Source organism: Gymnoscopelus microlampas (assembly GCF_963454915.1).
Source record: "Gymnoscopelus microlampas genome assembly, chromosome: 6".
Lineage (NCBI taxonomy): Eukaryota > Metazoa > Chordata > Actinopteri > Myctophiformes > Myctophidae > Gymnoscopelus > Gymnoscopelus microlampas.
Window position 1 is genome coordinate 15,504,454 of NC_139943.1, and position 17,136 is coordinate 15,521,589.

Here is a 17,136-nt window from a genome sequence, read left to right on the forward strand (position 1 = left end):
AGGCTGTGAACTGGATGACACGCTAGCATTGTTGTAGCTAAGCTAACGTCCCAGCAGTTACTTCTGTCTTGTTATGGAACGTGAAAGCAGCTGCCTGACAGGATCCCCTGCTGCCTGCCTGCACCGCTGGGCCTGGCATAGGCTCTATGCACAGCAGCCATATTATCACTTCCTTCACAGGTGTTTGTTTGTTTGTTTGTTTATTAAGGATCCCCATTAGTCTACACCTTAGTGGAGACTATTCTTCCTGGGGTCCAAAGACTCCACATAGAATAATATACATACAAAAAGCAAAAGCAAGTTTACAAATATCACAAAGAAAAAAGAAAATATGCTTTTCAGCATAAAAACACGGTTAGTGCATTCACTAGTGATATAACATGGTATAGCGAAATAAATAGTATGTAGATTTCTCAGTGGAAGAGTAGCCCACCAGGCAGGCTACTAGTTATGTTGTATTAACCCATTTAGATCTGTAGGCCTATTCTAAAAATGCCTTCTAAATCCTGAGTCTCCTGACCTAAGTTTTCTGAAAAACATGGATGTTGCTTTATATATACAGCAACAACTATGTGATGCAGATGCTGTCTCGGCTTGAAAGGTATAACAACAAGGTATAGGTGTAACATGTCTACATTTAACATACCACCATACATATACAGTAGGTTACTTAACATGACTTTTTATTTGTTAAAATATATTCAGAATTGCACCTTTTAACACTTAGGATTTTACTGTGTATGTAGTTGGTTACAAAGTTGCATTATTTCTCCCCAAAATGACCTGGGAGATTCTTAGAATGTTTTATTTCCCCACAGCTTGTATAATCTGTCCCGTAATTGTAATAAGGAAGTTAACAGCAGCCCTTTAACTCTGAGAATGTGTTTTTGTGTGTGCGTGTAAAAACACAACTGATTGCATAACTACATCCTTGAAGCTGGGGAATTCTGATCCGTTGCGTTGGCTATTTTCAGCGAAGCTTTCCCCACAATAACAGAAAACAGAAAATACCCTAGTATAGAGCCCAGAGGGACTGTGAGGGACTAAACCAGGGGTCTTCAACAGGGGGTCCGGGACCCCTAGGGGGTCCTCAGAGTTACTACAGAGGGTCCGCCAAATCTTTGTGTGATATGATTTTTTTGTTTTTACATTAACCACTTGAACCCTAACATCCCTTTTCTGAGGAGAACTTAAGAGTAATTGGTGTAGAGGGGAAAGAAAGCAGACCAAGTTAAAAAAAAAAGTTTAATCTGAAATACAATTGTATACAATATAGAGGGGGGTCCCTGATTCATCTCTTGCTCAGCTAGGGGGTCCTTGGCCTGAAAACGTTGAAGACCCCTGGACTAAACCATATGGGGTTTAACCCATTCAATCCGGAAACGCATCTCTGTCACTTAAGATTTCTTTGGCTATTCAAAAATAGCAGATATACAAGCTCACAGTGCGGCACTATAGATCTGCTATTTTTTGAAAAATCATGAACGTTTTTTCATGAATCATGAACATTTGATTTGCATTAAAAAATGTTCGCTGTAAGAAAATATATATATTCAAAGATTTGCACAAACTTTAACGATTAAAAAAAAAATAGCTGATCTACAAGCTTGTATATCTGCTATTTTTGAATAGCCAAAGTATAAAATAATGGTTAAAGTGGGTTACACAGATGCGTTCCCGGTTTGAATGGGTGACGTGGTTTAACTCCTGTAGGCAAGACTATCTGACTGTATCCTGAAGGACATGACATCCGTCCAGGCGACTATAGCCTGTAGCCACCAGTTCGTGGCTGCTGGTGGCAAGTTGTGAGAAATATGTTGATAAGAAGAAAGAGATTAAAAGTTGAAGGTCTTTCTTGTGATACCATTATGGCAAGCAAGCTATTATTCTGCAGACCCTACTTTTACTGAACAGGTTCGACCGGACTTCATTACATTTCAATAATGACGCTTATGAGTTTCAGTGGTGGAAGAAGTACTCACATTTTTTTACTTGAGTAAAACTATCAATACCACTATGTAGAAATATACTCTGTTGCAAGAAAAGGTCCGGTTTCACAATTGACTTGAGTAAAAGTGCAAAAGTATTGACATCAAAATATACTTACCAAAGGTATATCAAGAGTACCAAAGAGTACCAAAACCAAAAGTATTATGTATTAAGTGTTATACAGAATGTCCCATTGGGCAAGTTTCCAAATGTATAAAATACTTTTATAGCAGATCTACAAGCTTTTCTAAATATACAAAGATTTGAACATTTTCAAATAATTTGAATAAAAGTACAATATTTAACTCTGAGATGTACTAGAGTAGAAATAAAAAAAGGTATTGTAGAAATACATACACATTTTTACTTAAGTACAGTACTTGAGTAAATGTACCTAGTTACTTTCTACCACTGCTTATGAGTTTCAGGCAGTACTACTAGTCAACCAGTAGGTGTCCTACCTGACACCAGACACCAGGGTCTAAATGTCTCAGTCGAAGAGTAGGGAGACCTCCTCCAACCACTGCAGATATGCTAGTGATAACATATTGACATTCTTTACCATAAAGATTCATACAAAATAAGGTTCTAGTCATAAAAAGCCCCCACCCTCCAAACCTTCAAAACCCACCTCTTCAATATGGCTTTCCCCAGCTAACTCCACCCCCCCTTCTCATCATTCCACTGTTTTTATTGATTTTATTCATTAGTCTTAGCCTTTTCTTTGTGTTTTTTTCCTCCCCTAATAAAGTTGTTTTTCTTTGTTGTTTTCTCATGCCCCCCACGTAAAGCGTCTTTGGGTACTTAGAAAAGCGCTATATAAATTGCAGATACTATTATAAAAAAATAAGTTCCGGATTGCGTCTTTAACTATAGCTATAAACTACTTGTTCATAGAATTCTGTTGTGACAAATGTGCAGTTCAGTTTTGTCAAGTTTGTGATTTGTAGCTCAATCAATCAGCCTGTTTCCCCTGCCATGGCCAGGCTTAATTGCCATCATGCTTAATGAGAGGAACCATGGAGCATGATCAATGACTGACTGAAGGCCATGGTGGTAGAGAGCGTTACTGTTGCTAGAGGCAGGCATCACTCACTCAAAGCCCTTCCACCCAGCACACACCATACCATTGCACAGGAGAGAAGCATCTTCTGGAACAACAGATTGTTCAACTGAATTCTATGTAGAATCAAGCGAATTAATATTCGCTAAAGTTACTTCTTTGCAAGTCTCTTATCTCTTACCTCAAGTCTCTTATCTTTTTCTGAACGCTTGTGTACTTCTGTTTGTTTGTATCTCACTATTCTCTTATGTGAAGCACTTTTATAAAATGTGTTTTTAAAAAGTGCTTCATAAATAACGTTTTATATTCTTACTCACTCCAACCCATTTCTCTCCATTGTGTTCAGGCGGTGAGTGACCAAAGACTGATCTACTCTGGGAAACTACTGCCTGACCACCTACACCTGAGAGATATCTTCAGACAGGTGTGTGTGTGTGTGTGTGTGTGTGTGTGTGTGTGTGTGTGTGTGTGTGTGTGTGTGTGTGTGTGTGTGTGTGTGTGTGTGTGTGTGTGTGTGTGTGTGTGTGTGTGTGTGTGTGTGTGTGTGTGTGTGTGTGTGTGTGTGTGTGTGTGTGTGTGTGTGTGTGTGTGTGTGTGTGCGTGCGTGCGTGCGTGTGACTGTGTGCATGGCAGTGCAATTCTGTCTAGCTGCATTTGCTTATCAACACAAACCTCAATGCAGTGAATTTTGACATCTGCTTCCTGCAGTGGAAGCCCTGTTAAGGTTTGCATGGTATAATGATTAGATTAGTCATTAGTGGAAAGGGGCCCGGGTGGCTGGCGTATCGGTCCGGGCACCTAGGCTCATTGCAGTCTGACAGCGTGTCGCGGGTTCCAGTCCCGATCCCGGCGACCTTTGCTGCGTGTCACTCCCCATTTCCTGTCTGTTTACTGTATAGTGTATACTATCAATAAAGGCTGAAAAACCAAAAAATATCTTTAAAAAAAGAAAGGATTAGTGAAAAGGGGTGATCTGCTCAGTGCTCACCATTACATAATATTAAAAAACTGAAAGAGTTGCAAATAAAAAATAAAAAAAATCCCTTGTGTTTTGTTTCATATAGATCCTTTAGTTAGTTCCTTCATAATCTATTTTAATTATTGGTGCAATAAAAGTTCTTTCATGGTTTTATTTTATATATTATAGGTGAATGGAAAAATGTTCCATCATGGTCATGTACCGCTCATCCAAAATGGGGGAATCCCCATCTTGATTTCTTCCTTGAAATATTTTTTTACCTGACAGTTTTACCTGACTTTTGCAGTTCCTGTTAGACGATGAGGTTGTATGTAGGCTGCCTGTCTTAAAGCAACCATTATCTGACTATGATGGCCAAGGCGATGGCCAAAATCAATTACCGTACTATTTATAAACGACAAGTCAAGTCAACTATAAATAGTTAGGTCAATCCTTGACCTAAAAACATGCTTTGCCTGAAGGCGGCACTGAAGGGTCGGTCAGTAGTATATAAGCTCGTATTTCATGTGTTTTGCAACATGGTTTAATCTCTGAATCCCCATAGTGGCTCATGTTACTGGAGAGAAAAGATAACCTGTAAACCGATCCAGACAGTGACAGAAGTCCACAAAGGTATACATCAGTATGGAGCCACCTGTTGTTTTCAGTGAGAATCCTCTGTTTAGAGAAAATTAGTTCAGACAGAGGGGCTGCATTGCAGCTTGATGACTGTAGTTCTGGAGGTGTGTTTATTAAAAAAAGCACACTATGCCATCAAATATGCTATCTGCTCATATGAAGAACTCCCTTGTGATGTCTGCTGTCTAGTTCTGTCCCATACTCCTGTATGGCTGGAAAGCTTGTGGGGTTGTTGCTAGGGCTGTCACGATTACAACATTTAAGTTACGATTAATTGTCACACAAATAATTGCAATTAACGATTCAATTGTGTTTTTGGCATTGAACATTGGAATCGGCACTGACCTTTTTTATTTTGCCTTTTAGGCTTTGTAATAAAAAAATGCACAGAGCAGATACAATAACTTAAATACCGGTATACAAAGAAATGACTAACATATTTAATAATTGCATACTTAAAATACAAGATACTTCTATACAAGATCTGTTATTTCTGCTTTTTTAATATTTGAAAATGTATGAACATTTTTCAACATGGAAACGATTATGCAAAATAATTGCTATTATCCCAAATAGTTGTGATTAGACGATTATGTAATAATTGTGACAAGCCTAGTTGTTGCCAAATGTGAATGACGTTTATAAGTAACTTTGGATTGTCAATTTGACCTGGTGGTTCAGTTGTTGACATCAGAGAACGAAGGAATAGGAATTCTTCTTTATGTTTTCTGCTCCGTTCTGCCCAAACCCAAGGCTAGAGTTGTACCGATACCGGTACAGGAAGGAAATGCCCTCTGACATGCTGCCAAACATGCAGGAGCGCGTATCTGATATCACATAATTTACATGATGATAGCTCATTTACACTAAACAATGATTGTTTATTTTGAATGTTGACTTTTTAAGTTGATATTCCATTACTGTTTTGTTCTATACTGTTCCTGTGCTATTTAAATGTTTTAAATTGTGGCTGCACTTTAACACTTTATTAAAGATGTATTACCTGTGAATAATACATTGATACTAATATAAAATGTAATACTTTGGCCTACATGCCTTTTGATATAAGTTCTAGCAGCGTTTGAAAGCAATCTGGACACGTATACATTTCAGTATAGTACTACTTCTCTCCTGCGTGTGTGTGCTATCACTATCAGCAGCATGTGTTGTTGCCACGTAACCCTTGTTAATCTGTTGTTTATCTCTGCCATCCCAGACTGACTGCGCTCCCACGCTACACCTGGTGTGTTCTGCTCGGGCCCCAGCTAGAGGACCCCTGGGAGCCAGACCTAAGGTGATTTTTATTCCACTGGTACATGTCTACACCTTAAAGTAGTTAAGAGCAGTGCTTCTCACACTTTTTAGCTCGAGACACAAAATAGAAGTCTCCCCAGGATCCAAACTAGTGAAAATGACACGTTGTGAGCTTGTAGATCTGCTATTTTCACAACTCCTTAAAAAATATATAATATATATATATATATATATGTATATGAAATTTCTTGAAAAGAGATTTTTTTTTTTAAATAATAAATAATAAAAATGGGGTGTTTTCTCGTGACCCATAAAAATGGGTTCGCGACCCAAACATGTGTCCTAAGTCCTCCCGACCCACTTTTTGAGAAACAGTGGTTTAGAGCAATGCTTCTCAAACTTTTTTTTTAAGTTTTTATTTCAAAGAGCACCATAACTCAGAGTGTACAAATGGAACCATATGAATCCCTCCGGTTTATTAAAAACCGTGACATACATTTTTGTATCTTTGAAAGATGTTGGTAACTGAGAATGTTGTGACTGGCCCACTTGCACAAATGATTTCCAGGAACACATGCAAGTCAGTTGAGTAATCCTCACAAACAGATGGTTATAGATAAATAGAAAACACAGAGAGGAGCATGTATGTTTGTCAAATGAATGAATATCCAAACAAGGTGCTCTTTGGTACAAGGGTGACAGAAAGTTGAAGAACAAAAAAGAACAGTGACCAAGGCACTCTTATATGAATATACAAAATGTTAAATCCTTTATTGTTATGGCTAATGCATGGCAAAAATGTAAAAAAAAAGGGGGAACTCAGCCTTCATCAGGGTGACTAAAATAGCTTTTATGGGTCACGAGGGCGGAGTCTCACTGGGTCCGATTGATTCGAACCGTTCCCGAGTACGATGGCCCTCCCCTTGGCCAGCATTCACATTGGCCATGATTCTTCCGTACCCGAGTACACTTCAATTCAACTGTAATGGTACCTAGGTGCCTCAAGGGAGCGCTGTGGACTATGGGGCTTTGAGAGATAGAGGATGTCATGTGACAAGACTAGTCACTTGTCAGAGTTCAGAGCGAATAATAAAGTTTGACTGTGTTATGATAATTATTATAATATTATTTCTCTGTTATAATAATAACAGAGAAATAATACACAACCAAAGCAGTGTGCACTGACGGTCTTTGAAACCTCGCTGCGTAGCCAACATAACATCGTCTCGACAATTGTTACAAGTGTCGCATGACAGTGACATCACTGAAGCATCCTTGGTATCTTATAGCAGCCTCTAGTCACTAGCATATGCCGTCAAATGTACCGTGTTGCATAATATTGACGTCACTGAGTTGGTACGGACGCAGTTCACACTAATCACGCAGTTCACACTAATCACAACATCTGGCAAGTGGACCCGGGTGCCCACCCGGGACCATAGTCTGAATCCATCCTCACTCATAGATGTTTGTGCAGGGAAACGTTGGTGAGACATTCTCCGCAGACTGTAACAATATAAAATAAACAAGCTAAAATAACAGGGTGTATTACAAGAAAAAGTAAACGGGTAAAAAAACGAAACAACAGCAACTTTAGCAAGAAAGTACAGAATCATTTAGCATCCGGGATACAGAATGTAGAGTATACAGCCATCTGTGCTGCTCTGTTGTGAGCAAGATTTATTAACAGGTTGTAGATACACACTGTGATACGTTGGGTGTAACACTTGACTTGCATGTTGCTTTACATATTGACGTGGCACCTGCCTGTATTCAGGAACTCCAATCAGACTTTTTTATTTTTTTATTATAATTTCTTTTGGGATTTTCTGCCTTTATTGGATAGTACAGTGAAAAGTGGGCAGACATTTTCAAAAGCTTTAAAAGATTTCCAAAATTAGCCAATCAACATGAGTTTGTAGACTGGCAATAAATAAAAAAAAAACTTAAATAGTGGTTAAATAAAATCATTTTGGAAAAATGATCGCTCAGAACATCTGTAATCGGTGGGCTAGGACTCTCCAAAATTGGGATTGGCATCGGACACTAAAATGTGGCATCAGTCGGCCTCTAAATAATCTTGTGCCTCTCTGGTAGAAGAACAGCTGCACAGCTCATATCTCATTAGCAACCAACCGAGGAGTGTTCAGTCAAGTGCAGATATGAGATCTCAAATGCAGTTAAATGTAGATTACTTCAGTTTCACATCACTTTCAGAAGCCCTCAATGTCCCCAGGCTCACCACATGAAATTTCCATGTAATTGACATTAACAAGAGAGCACACATCCCCCTCAGACAAACTGCTGAGTTGCAGAGTTAAAAAAAGAAAATAAATTAACCTTTTAAGCCCTGCATAATTTATTGTGTGAGGAAATTGTGAAAATGGCAGATCTAGTATAAGCTCACAAAGCATTGCGGCATGTTGTGAGCTTGTAGATCTGCTATGTTCGATATGTTTGAAAATTCTTCTTATTTCTTTGAATGATTTTGCCTATAAAGACGTGCCCATTGCCCAAAATAGTGACACTAAGACGGAAGTCTTGGGTGCACCAGTATATCGTTGCTGTCAGGAAGAAACCTTTTACAGTATATCCATTTTTCTACTTTTTGTTGTAGATTTTTTTAAGCAAATGAATGCCCTTCCTCACCATACATGAGTGTCGCACAAAAGTAGTGAAAATAGCCGATGCGACACGTTGTGAGCTTGTAGATTATTTCTAAATGTTTTTCAAATAATAACCTGCCTGAAAATATATATAAAAAAATCTAAGATACACATTGTTAATCAGTTGATTGTCAATTTTATATTTTTCAACGAAATTTGAATAAAGGTTGTGATTAGTGCATGTGGGCACTGCCTCCCTCACTTCATTACATAACACATTTGGTTTATTATCTACAGTACTAACATAGTACTAACTAGGAAAAGGAAATTCAACCACATCACACCAACACTCATAGCACTACACTGGCCGCCGATACAGACCAGAACCAACTTCAAGGTGCTGCTCATGACCTATAAAACATCCCTGAATGACCACTACACATCCCAGGATGCTGGTCACCTCACAGTCACAAAATATAATAAAAAAAAAACAGTTGGGGGCAGAGCGCCCAGTCTCTGGAATGCTCTCCCTCCAGCTGTTAGAGATGCCGACTCTTTGGACATTTTAAAATCTAGGCAAAAAAAAAAACATATTTTTTTTCTTGCGTTACGGTTCCCCCTAGTTTTATTGAATTCATTGTTATGACTACCTCTTCTTTCACTGTGTTTTTTTCTAAATTTTCTTTTCTTTTTTGGTGATCTGTACATTTTTCAGCTGTGCACTATCGCATGGTAATTGTTTGACCATACGTGCTGGCACATTTTACTGTCCTTCTTTGCTACTGTGTTTTTGTTTTATGACTTGCAGTGCACAGAGACCCCACTGATGTTGCACTATAAATGCAAATAAACTGAACTGAAACTGATCTGATTATCGTTTGATTATAAGGCAGGTTTGTCTTATAAACAATCTTTGTAAACATGTCTCTGGGGCTGGTATTAGGAACCGCCATATCAAATGTGCATGTGTTCATCAGCGTGTACCTTTTGCCAGAGTAGTCTGACATCATTTCTTTCTTTCTTTTCAGGTCAGAGAGACAGAATCAGCCTCCACAGTACAGACCTCCACGTCCAGCTCTACTTCCCTCGATCGCAGCCCCTCCTCCCCTGTACAAAGTACCCCAACACCACCGCCTGTACAAAGTACCCCAACACCACCGCCTGTACAAAGTACCCCAACAACACCACCTGTACAAAGTACCCCAACAACACCAGAGCTGAGGCAGAGAAGGCATGCAGCCCCAGCAGCCTCCACTCCACAACCAGATCACACACAAACACAAACACCGGCTTGGCCTGGCATTGCAGTGTAAGTCAAACATACAATTAAAAGGTCCACTAGGTGCCTGTCTATTTCAACTTTGAAAATGTCTGATATTCCCTTTTGGTACAGTTAAAAAACAAATGTGATATTGGTACAAATAATGTCGGAAGATTTGTCAAAGATAATGTTTGATATACCTATTGCTAGGGTCAAGTATAATTTCTGAATATTATATACCTAATTGGTATAGTCATAAGTAATCTCTGATATACCTATTTCTATATTCATAAATTATGTCATTTAATGTGTACCTATTGCTATAGTCAAAACAAGTATCCAGCTATTGTTACTGTCAAGACATCTTTGTTTTTGGACGGTGTGTGCCTTTGCTGTTGAATAAATAAACTATATAAACTGAGTGAATAATAACATTAGGTTTTGCTTTCACCAAAGTATGACTTTGGCATGTGGGAAATAAATCATCATTCAACATGAGCAAGAATTATTTGTTTTGTTTGACTCTTGTTCTCTCTCTTTTTCTCTATTTTTTTCTCTCTCTCTCCCCCTCCCATCCTTCTTTCTTTCCTCATCTCTCACTCTTTCTGTCTCTAGGCCTGGTGTAGCAGAGATGGCCCAGCCAGCCTTCCCTACCTACTCCTTGTACAGCCCTCAACAGCTCCTCTGGCTCCAGCACGTCTACGCTAGACAGTATTACATGCAATAGTGAGTCTGACTTTATAGATGTTTTAATGTCTCTTAGGTTCAATTCATTTTATTTTATTTCCTTTTTTACACAGATTTGCTGACAATACGCTAGTCTAATTACAATAAAAATCCAAAATGACGATATAATGCACTTGCATGAGTATACTTATCAAACATACAAGAAACAGACAAAATCTTTTTAGTCTAAATAGCAGTTAACTCATTCACTGCTAGACTTATTTCTGGCTGCGTTTGCCCACTGCCAGAGATTTTTCATAGTAAAAATAAAAGTACACAGGAGCCGAGATACAGAATTTTTAAGTAACAAGTCAACAAGGAAGTGGATAGGAGTCTAGATCTTCGAAAAATGATATCTCTTGGGTCTGTGGGTCAAATCCCCCCATTTTGGAAAATTTTAAATTACGTCTTTTACGTTCTTGGCAGTATTGTTAATTGGAAATAATTACGTTTTTGGCAGGGAATTAGTTAAGGAAACTTGTGTGTGAGTACAGTACATCGTGTGTTTATAAAAAAAAAAGAAGAAATCTGCAAAAATATCATCACATTGCAATTCAAGCTCTCAGGGCACAGATATTTTCCATCTTTCGCTGGACTGGTTCTTTTTTTTTCTGCCTTTAATTGGATAGTGTAGTAGAGAGAGACAGATAACTGGGGATAGAGAGACAGGGAGAGAGACAGGGAATGACACACAGCAAAGGCGGTGTGGTATATAGGCAGGCTCACCTTAACCACTAGGCCATCGGCGCCCCAGACAGGTTATTTTATCCATCACCTGGCCTTTATGGGTTCAGGATGTGCACCATGACTATTCGTGATCGTAACTCTTACGAACTCGGTCTAAAATGTCCTCCTTGTTCTCGACCGATAGCCATGCAGCTTTGGCAGCAGCAGGCCACAGCACAGCGTCCTTGGCGCCAGCCGCCACGACCTTCGGCCCGTACCCTCCTGTTCCCGCCCACCACCAAGCGCCTGTCCCGGCCGCCTTACCCAACCAGAACCCCATCGAGGCCCTGCCGGCCAACCAGAACGCAGGGGCCCAGGACGGCGCCTTCATCGACCCCGCGGCGGCCAACCAGAACCTGCGGATGAACGCACAGGGCGGGCCGGTGATGGAGGACGAGGAGGACGTGGAGCGCGACTGGCTGGACTGGGTGTACACTGTTGCGCGGCTGGGCGTGTTCCTCAGCATCGTGTACTTCTACTCCACCCTGAGCCGCTTCGTCCTGGTGATGAGCAGCCTCCTCCTCATGTACCTGTAAGTACAGATGTACCCATGCCATTTCTTTACTTCCCGATACCGATTCCGATATCCATAACTTGTGTATTGGTCCGATATCAGTGTCTGTGTAAAAATAAATAAAAAACCGAGGACAATGGTTCTCAAAGTGGGGTCCACTGGGTTCCTTGAGGGAGTTCCAAATGGACCCTGCAAATGGACCCTGCAAATGGAACAAAATGGACCCTTACGGGTCCATTTGGTTCCATTTGCACACTCTCAGAGTTACGGGGGTCCTTGAAATTCTAAAGTTTGAGAACCACTGATCTAGTAATAACATTTCCATTAATTGTGAAAGTGCAGCTACAAGTTTGTAAAATAATAATGTAACTAGTACAGTAAGAGTATAAAACAGACAGTAGTGCAACATCAACTGAAGCATTCCAAAGACAATTTAATTGACTACTGTAAATGACATATCATCATGTGATAAATTACGTGGTATCGGCAGCTTTTCGGAACAACTCCACCTGTACGTGTACTGCACTGAGCAGACTCCTTCTAATGCACCTGTACATAGCTGATGTACTGTATATAGGGTTAAAGTGGTTAAACTAGTGCGCTCGGGTGGCGTAGTGGTAAAGTAGCTGCCCACCACCACGGAGGTCGTCGGTTAGAATCCACCGTGGTGCATTTGGCTTTGTTGAGCGTCTACACGAACACAATTGGGCCGTGAAAGCGAATTGCATCCTGGTAGATGTAGGCGCGGTCGGTAAAGCCTGAATTATACTTACTTGGGCACGGAAAATAGCCGATCTTCAAGTTCACAGCACGTCGTAATACAAGACGGCGCACAGCCAAATATAATTCGGGCATAATGCTCAAGAATCAAATGTCTCCGTCAATCGCGTCAGGAGTGAGGATTTTATTGCTTCAAAAAGAACATGACACTGGCAGCTACAAAGATGCACTCTACCATTCATTTTCAATTATGGAAGCCAGCGACATGAAGATACAAAGATGCATCCGACCTTTGTAGCGGCTGCAAAAGCTACAATACAACGGCTACAAAAAAGTTGAGCTGGCTTCAGCTTCAGATACTAAGCAACAGATATGCTGTGTAGCTTTGTATCCTCGTATCTTTTGCATCTGCAAGTGTGAAGCAGCAAACGCAGCCGCTGCCCTGTTTTGTCTGTGATGTTCAGTGTTCAACCCTCTGGATGTGTCTGTGATGTTCAGCGTTCAACCCACTGGATGTGTTTTTCAAACTGAACTCGGTCCCAGTGGTGATGTTTTATTCAGCATGGCAAACTGGCCAAGGCCACTTCATTTGCATCAGGTTCTGGGAGACCTGTCGCATTGCACACACGGGAGCTGCCCAGAATGATCGCTATCAGAGCAGCTCCATTGTAGCAGGTGTAATTACAGTGTCTTGTTCAGAGACCGACTGATGTATCTTTTTGGCTGATCTGCCTCTCGGGGCTCAGGCCCTCTGCTGACGTTGTGCCTGCCTTGAAACTGTGAGATGTTGCATCTCACAGTTTCTGTGGTTGCAGAAAAGGGGCGGGGCTGTAGCACAAAATAAGACTGAGACAAAACAATAAGACACATTAAGATAAAAAACAACAACAAAACATACATTTGCTGTTTTCTCATAAAAACATACATACTTTTGAATGAAGGAACCTACTGCAACAAGTCCAGTTTAAGCAACCAGTTCTTTAGAGAGAGTTTAACATTTTCAATAGAACTGATCAACTGAAGGCTAGTAGGAAAACCATTCCACAGGACGGTGTTGTATAAGAACAACTTTGTTCCTCTTGAACATCAGGGTACAAATACCTGTGTGTCACCAGCCTTGTGTAGTATAAGAAGTCAGAGTACTACCTCTGGTGGACTGTGTAGTATAAGAAGTCAGAGTACTATATATATTTTTTTCCATATTTTTTTGTAATCGCTTTAGGCAATGGCAGGGCATCAATATTATATCCATATCATGATATTAGACTGGATATCGTCTGTGATTTTGGATATTGTACTATTGTAATATGGCATAAGTGTTCTTTTCCTGGCTTTTCCACTGTATCGGCGAGTGCACAAAATTAAGTACTTGTATTCGGCCTGAGAAAAATGGCTCTAGTTCTTGTATAGAAAATCGATATCGGAAAAAACGGTAGGCCTACTGGCATACTGACTTATAAAAAAACGGTAATTGGAATTGGCCAAGAATTTTGCAATCGGTGCATCTCTAATCCACAAGGAATCTTATTAAATCATAACCTCATTATTATTATAATTATTATATCATTATATCCTTATTATACATCATAACCCCATTATTAATGCCCATTGTCTGAGTATTTGTAGGTCAGTCTATGATATCAGTCATCTATGACATCAGTACCCGTCCATATTTGGGCATATTGACAGACAGACTGATTGATTGATCAATTGATTGATTGATTTGAATGCAGCATGAAGAATAGCCTCCCTAGCACCTGGCGACGGCTGTTGCTAGGCTACAGGTGAGGTAAACGAAGGTGTCCTGTGAGTTGTATGTTTCCATATCTGGAGAGTATCTCTTACACCACCAATAATAATATAAAACAATATAAAACCAGTATAACTGTAAGACTAAAGTACTTTTAACTTTTAAAAAATGCTAATCAGATTTTGTCAATGGCCCTTCAGCTATTTCAAAGCCTATTGATTGTTTTTTAACATGATAGAAGAGCCCAGTAAAGGCCTGGCGGGGAAAGATTTCAGGACCAACCTGATAATCAATTACCTTCCCCAGAGCACCACTGAAGATGCCTTGATGACTCTGTTCAGCAGAATTGGCGTGGTGGAAACCGCCAAGGTCATCAGAGACAAGAACAAAGGTCACAGTTTGCAGTACGGGTTTGTCAACTACGTTAACCCCGCTGACGCAGCCAAAGCCATCGAGACGCTGAACGGACAGAAGCTCCAGTCCAAGACCATCAAGGTGTCATACGCACGGCCCAGCTCCGACGCAATCAAGGACGCCAACATCTATGTGTGCAACCTGCCGAAGACCATGAACCTGGAAGACGTAGAAAAGATGTTCTCCCCGTACGGGACAATCATCAACGCCCGCATGCTCCTCGATGAGGAAGGTAAGCCCCGCGGGGCGGCGTTCATCCGCTTCGACAAGCGGGCTCAGGCGGAGGAGGCCACCAAACAGCTGAACGGCACCAAGCCTCCTGGAGCCACTGAGGAGATCAAGATCTCCAAACCCATCCTGTGCATGGGCCCTGACTCAAAGGTCAAGGTCGCCAAGGTCGTAGACACCACGCACGCCGAAGCCGAGCTCATCACCTCCCCGTACAAGCTTGTCCAGGGAGACATTGACCGGGTGACTGTACCGCGCATCTTCATCTACAACCTGGGCCAGGACGCCGACGAGGAACTCGTCCGGACCATGTTTGGAACCTTTGGCACCGTTACCGACGTCAAGGTCATCAGAGATTTTCGCACCAACAAGTGCAGGGGGTTGGCCTTCGTTACCATGGCGAACTACGAAGAGGCCATTGAAGCCATCGCACGGCTCAACGGCCATCGTGTCGGAGACAACATCCTGCAGGTCTCCTTTAAGATAGAAGAGAGCGGGAGGGAGAGAGAGTCTGGCAAAACGGCGAAGAGAGGGAGAGACACCGTGGACGACCTGGAGAGAGACCGACACAACGACAACCGTCCAGACAGTCATTATCACAGAGAGAGGGCCGTGTTCAGGCCCTACGACAAACATCTGCGGAGGCGTTAATGAATGGTAATCATAAATGACTGTAATGGAATGGAATGGAATAACAACCACTGCTGGAGACCACCTGGCCACTGACCAGGAGCATTTTGCTGGATTGGAATGGGAGGATCATTCTGGTGTCCTAGACGCCATCCCCAGCCGAGGCGGGGGAATGTGCATTCAAGGACCCCCAGTTTGATATAGACTCGCATACATGCCGCGACTACAGATCCGGTGGCAAAATTCAATCAATTTGGGAAAAGCACTTCCTCTCTCCATGCATGGAGAGAGGAAGTACGCAACCTCTCCTGACCAGTGACCATTTTCCAGCAGTGGTTGCTTCCCATGTGGGCATTGACCCACCTGCATTCACCCACCTGCATTCACCCCCCCCCCCCATGTGGGCATTGACCCACCTGCATTCACCCCCCCATGTGGGCATTGACCCACCTGCATTCACCCCCCATGTGGGCATTGACCCACCTGCATTCACCCCCCCATGTGGGCATTGACCCACCTGCATTCACCCCCCATGTGGGCATTGACCCACCTGCATTCACCCCCCAATGTGGGCATTGACCCACCTGCATTCACCCCCCCATGTGGGCATTGACCCACCTGCATTCACCCCCCATGTGGGCATTGACCCACCTGCATTCACCCCCCCCATGTGGGCATTGACCCACCTGCATTCACCACCCCCCCCCAATGTGGGCACTGACCCACCTGCATCCACCCCCCCATGTGGGCATTGACCCACCTCCATTCACCCCACCATGTGGGCACTGACCCATCTGCGTCCACCCCCCCCATGTGGGCACTGACCCACCTCCATTCACCCCCCCATGTGGGCATTGACCCACCTGCATCCACGCCCCCATGTGGGCATTGACCCACCTGCATCCACCACCCCATGTGGGCACTGACCCACCTGCATCCACGCCCACATGTGGGCATTGACCCACCTGCATTCACCCCCCATGTGGGCACTGACCCACCTGCATCCACCCCCCCCATGTGGGCATTGACCCACCTGCATCCACCTCCCTCCCCCCTGGATGGACGACCATGGACTTCATTGGACTCTGTACATCATCAGGCCATGGACTTCATTGGACTCTGTCTGGAAATGATGATGATGAAAATACCCATGGCCAACAATGTTCCTCCTAACCTGAACCTACTCCGTGCCATTGGGAACATGTACACGGGAACGAGAGCCATTGGGATCACTTACACGGGAACGAGAGCCAAAGTGATAACCGCGACTGCAGATCCTGTGGTGAAAATGTTTAATGGACAGCGTCAATGTGGGAAGAAGTTTTTCTACCTTACTCCATGCATGGAGTAACACACAAGTCATTTAGATCCCGTAGCCCGTACATCCTGGCTATGGGACCAGACCAGCTGGTGTCCAGTAGTAGTTTAAATCCCATAGCCCGTACGTCCGGGCTATGGGACCAGACCATGGGTCATCAACGTGTCTGTACACAAACAAATGTGTCTGACCTGTTCATGTCCATGGTAAGTCTTTGATTTTATATAGATAAATATATTTTTTGTAATGTTCTTATTTTGTTTGTGTAATGTGCAATGAAAACCTTTACTGTATTGACCTGGACCATGATGCATTGATGCATGTATGCAGCCACTATACA

The 17,136-nt window shown here is 42.2% G+C and overlaps 2 protein-coding genes across 2 annotated transcripts in view; both read left to right on the forward strand.

Annotated features, from left to right (window-relative positions):
• Positions 1–17,136, forward strand: part of herpud1 (homocysteine-inducible, endoplasmic reticulum stress-inducible, ubiquitin-like domain member 1) — a 30,151-nt gene that overhangs the window by 382 nt on the left and 12,633 nt on the right. The window contains exons 2-6 of the mRNA XM_084060447.1: positions 3,399–3,476; positions 5,866–5,943; positions 9,538–9,818; positions 10,386–10,496; positions 11,368–11,754. Of these exons, the coding sequence (XP_083916573.1) occupies positions 3,399–3,476; positions 5,866–5,943; positions 9,538–9,818; positions 10,386–10,496; positions 11,368–11,754 (935 nt within the window). The remainder of the gene's footprint in view (positions 1–3,398; positions 3,477–5,865; positions 5,944–9,537; positions 9,819–10,385; positions 10,497–11,367; positions 11,755–17,136) is intronic.
• LOC311047865 (ELAV-like protein 1) lies at positions 14,438–15,499 on the forward strand (the record flags this gene model as incomplete). Its single annotated transcript, XM_084060814.1, has 1 exon — positions 14,438–15,499. The coding sequence occupies one exon, from the start codon at positions 14,438–14,440 to the stop codon at positions 15,497–15,499; it is 1,062 nt and encodes a 353-aa protein (XP_083916940.1).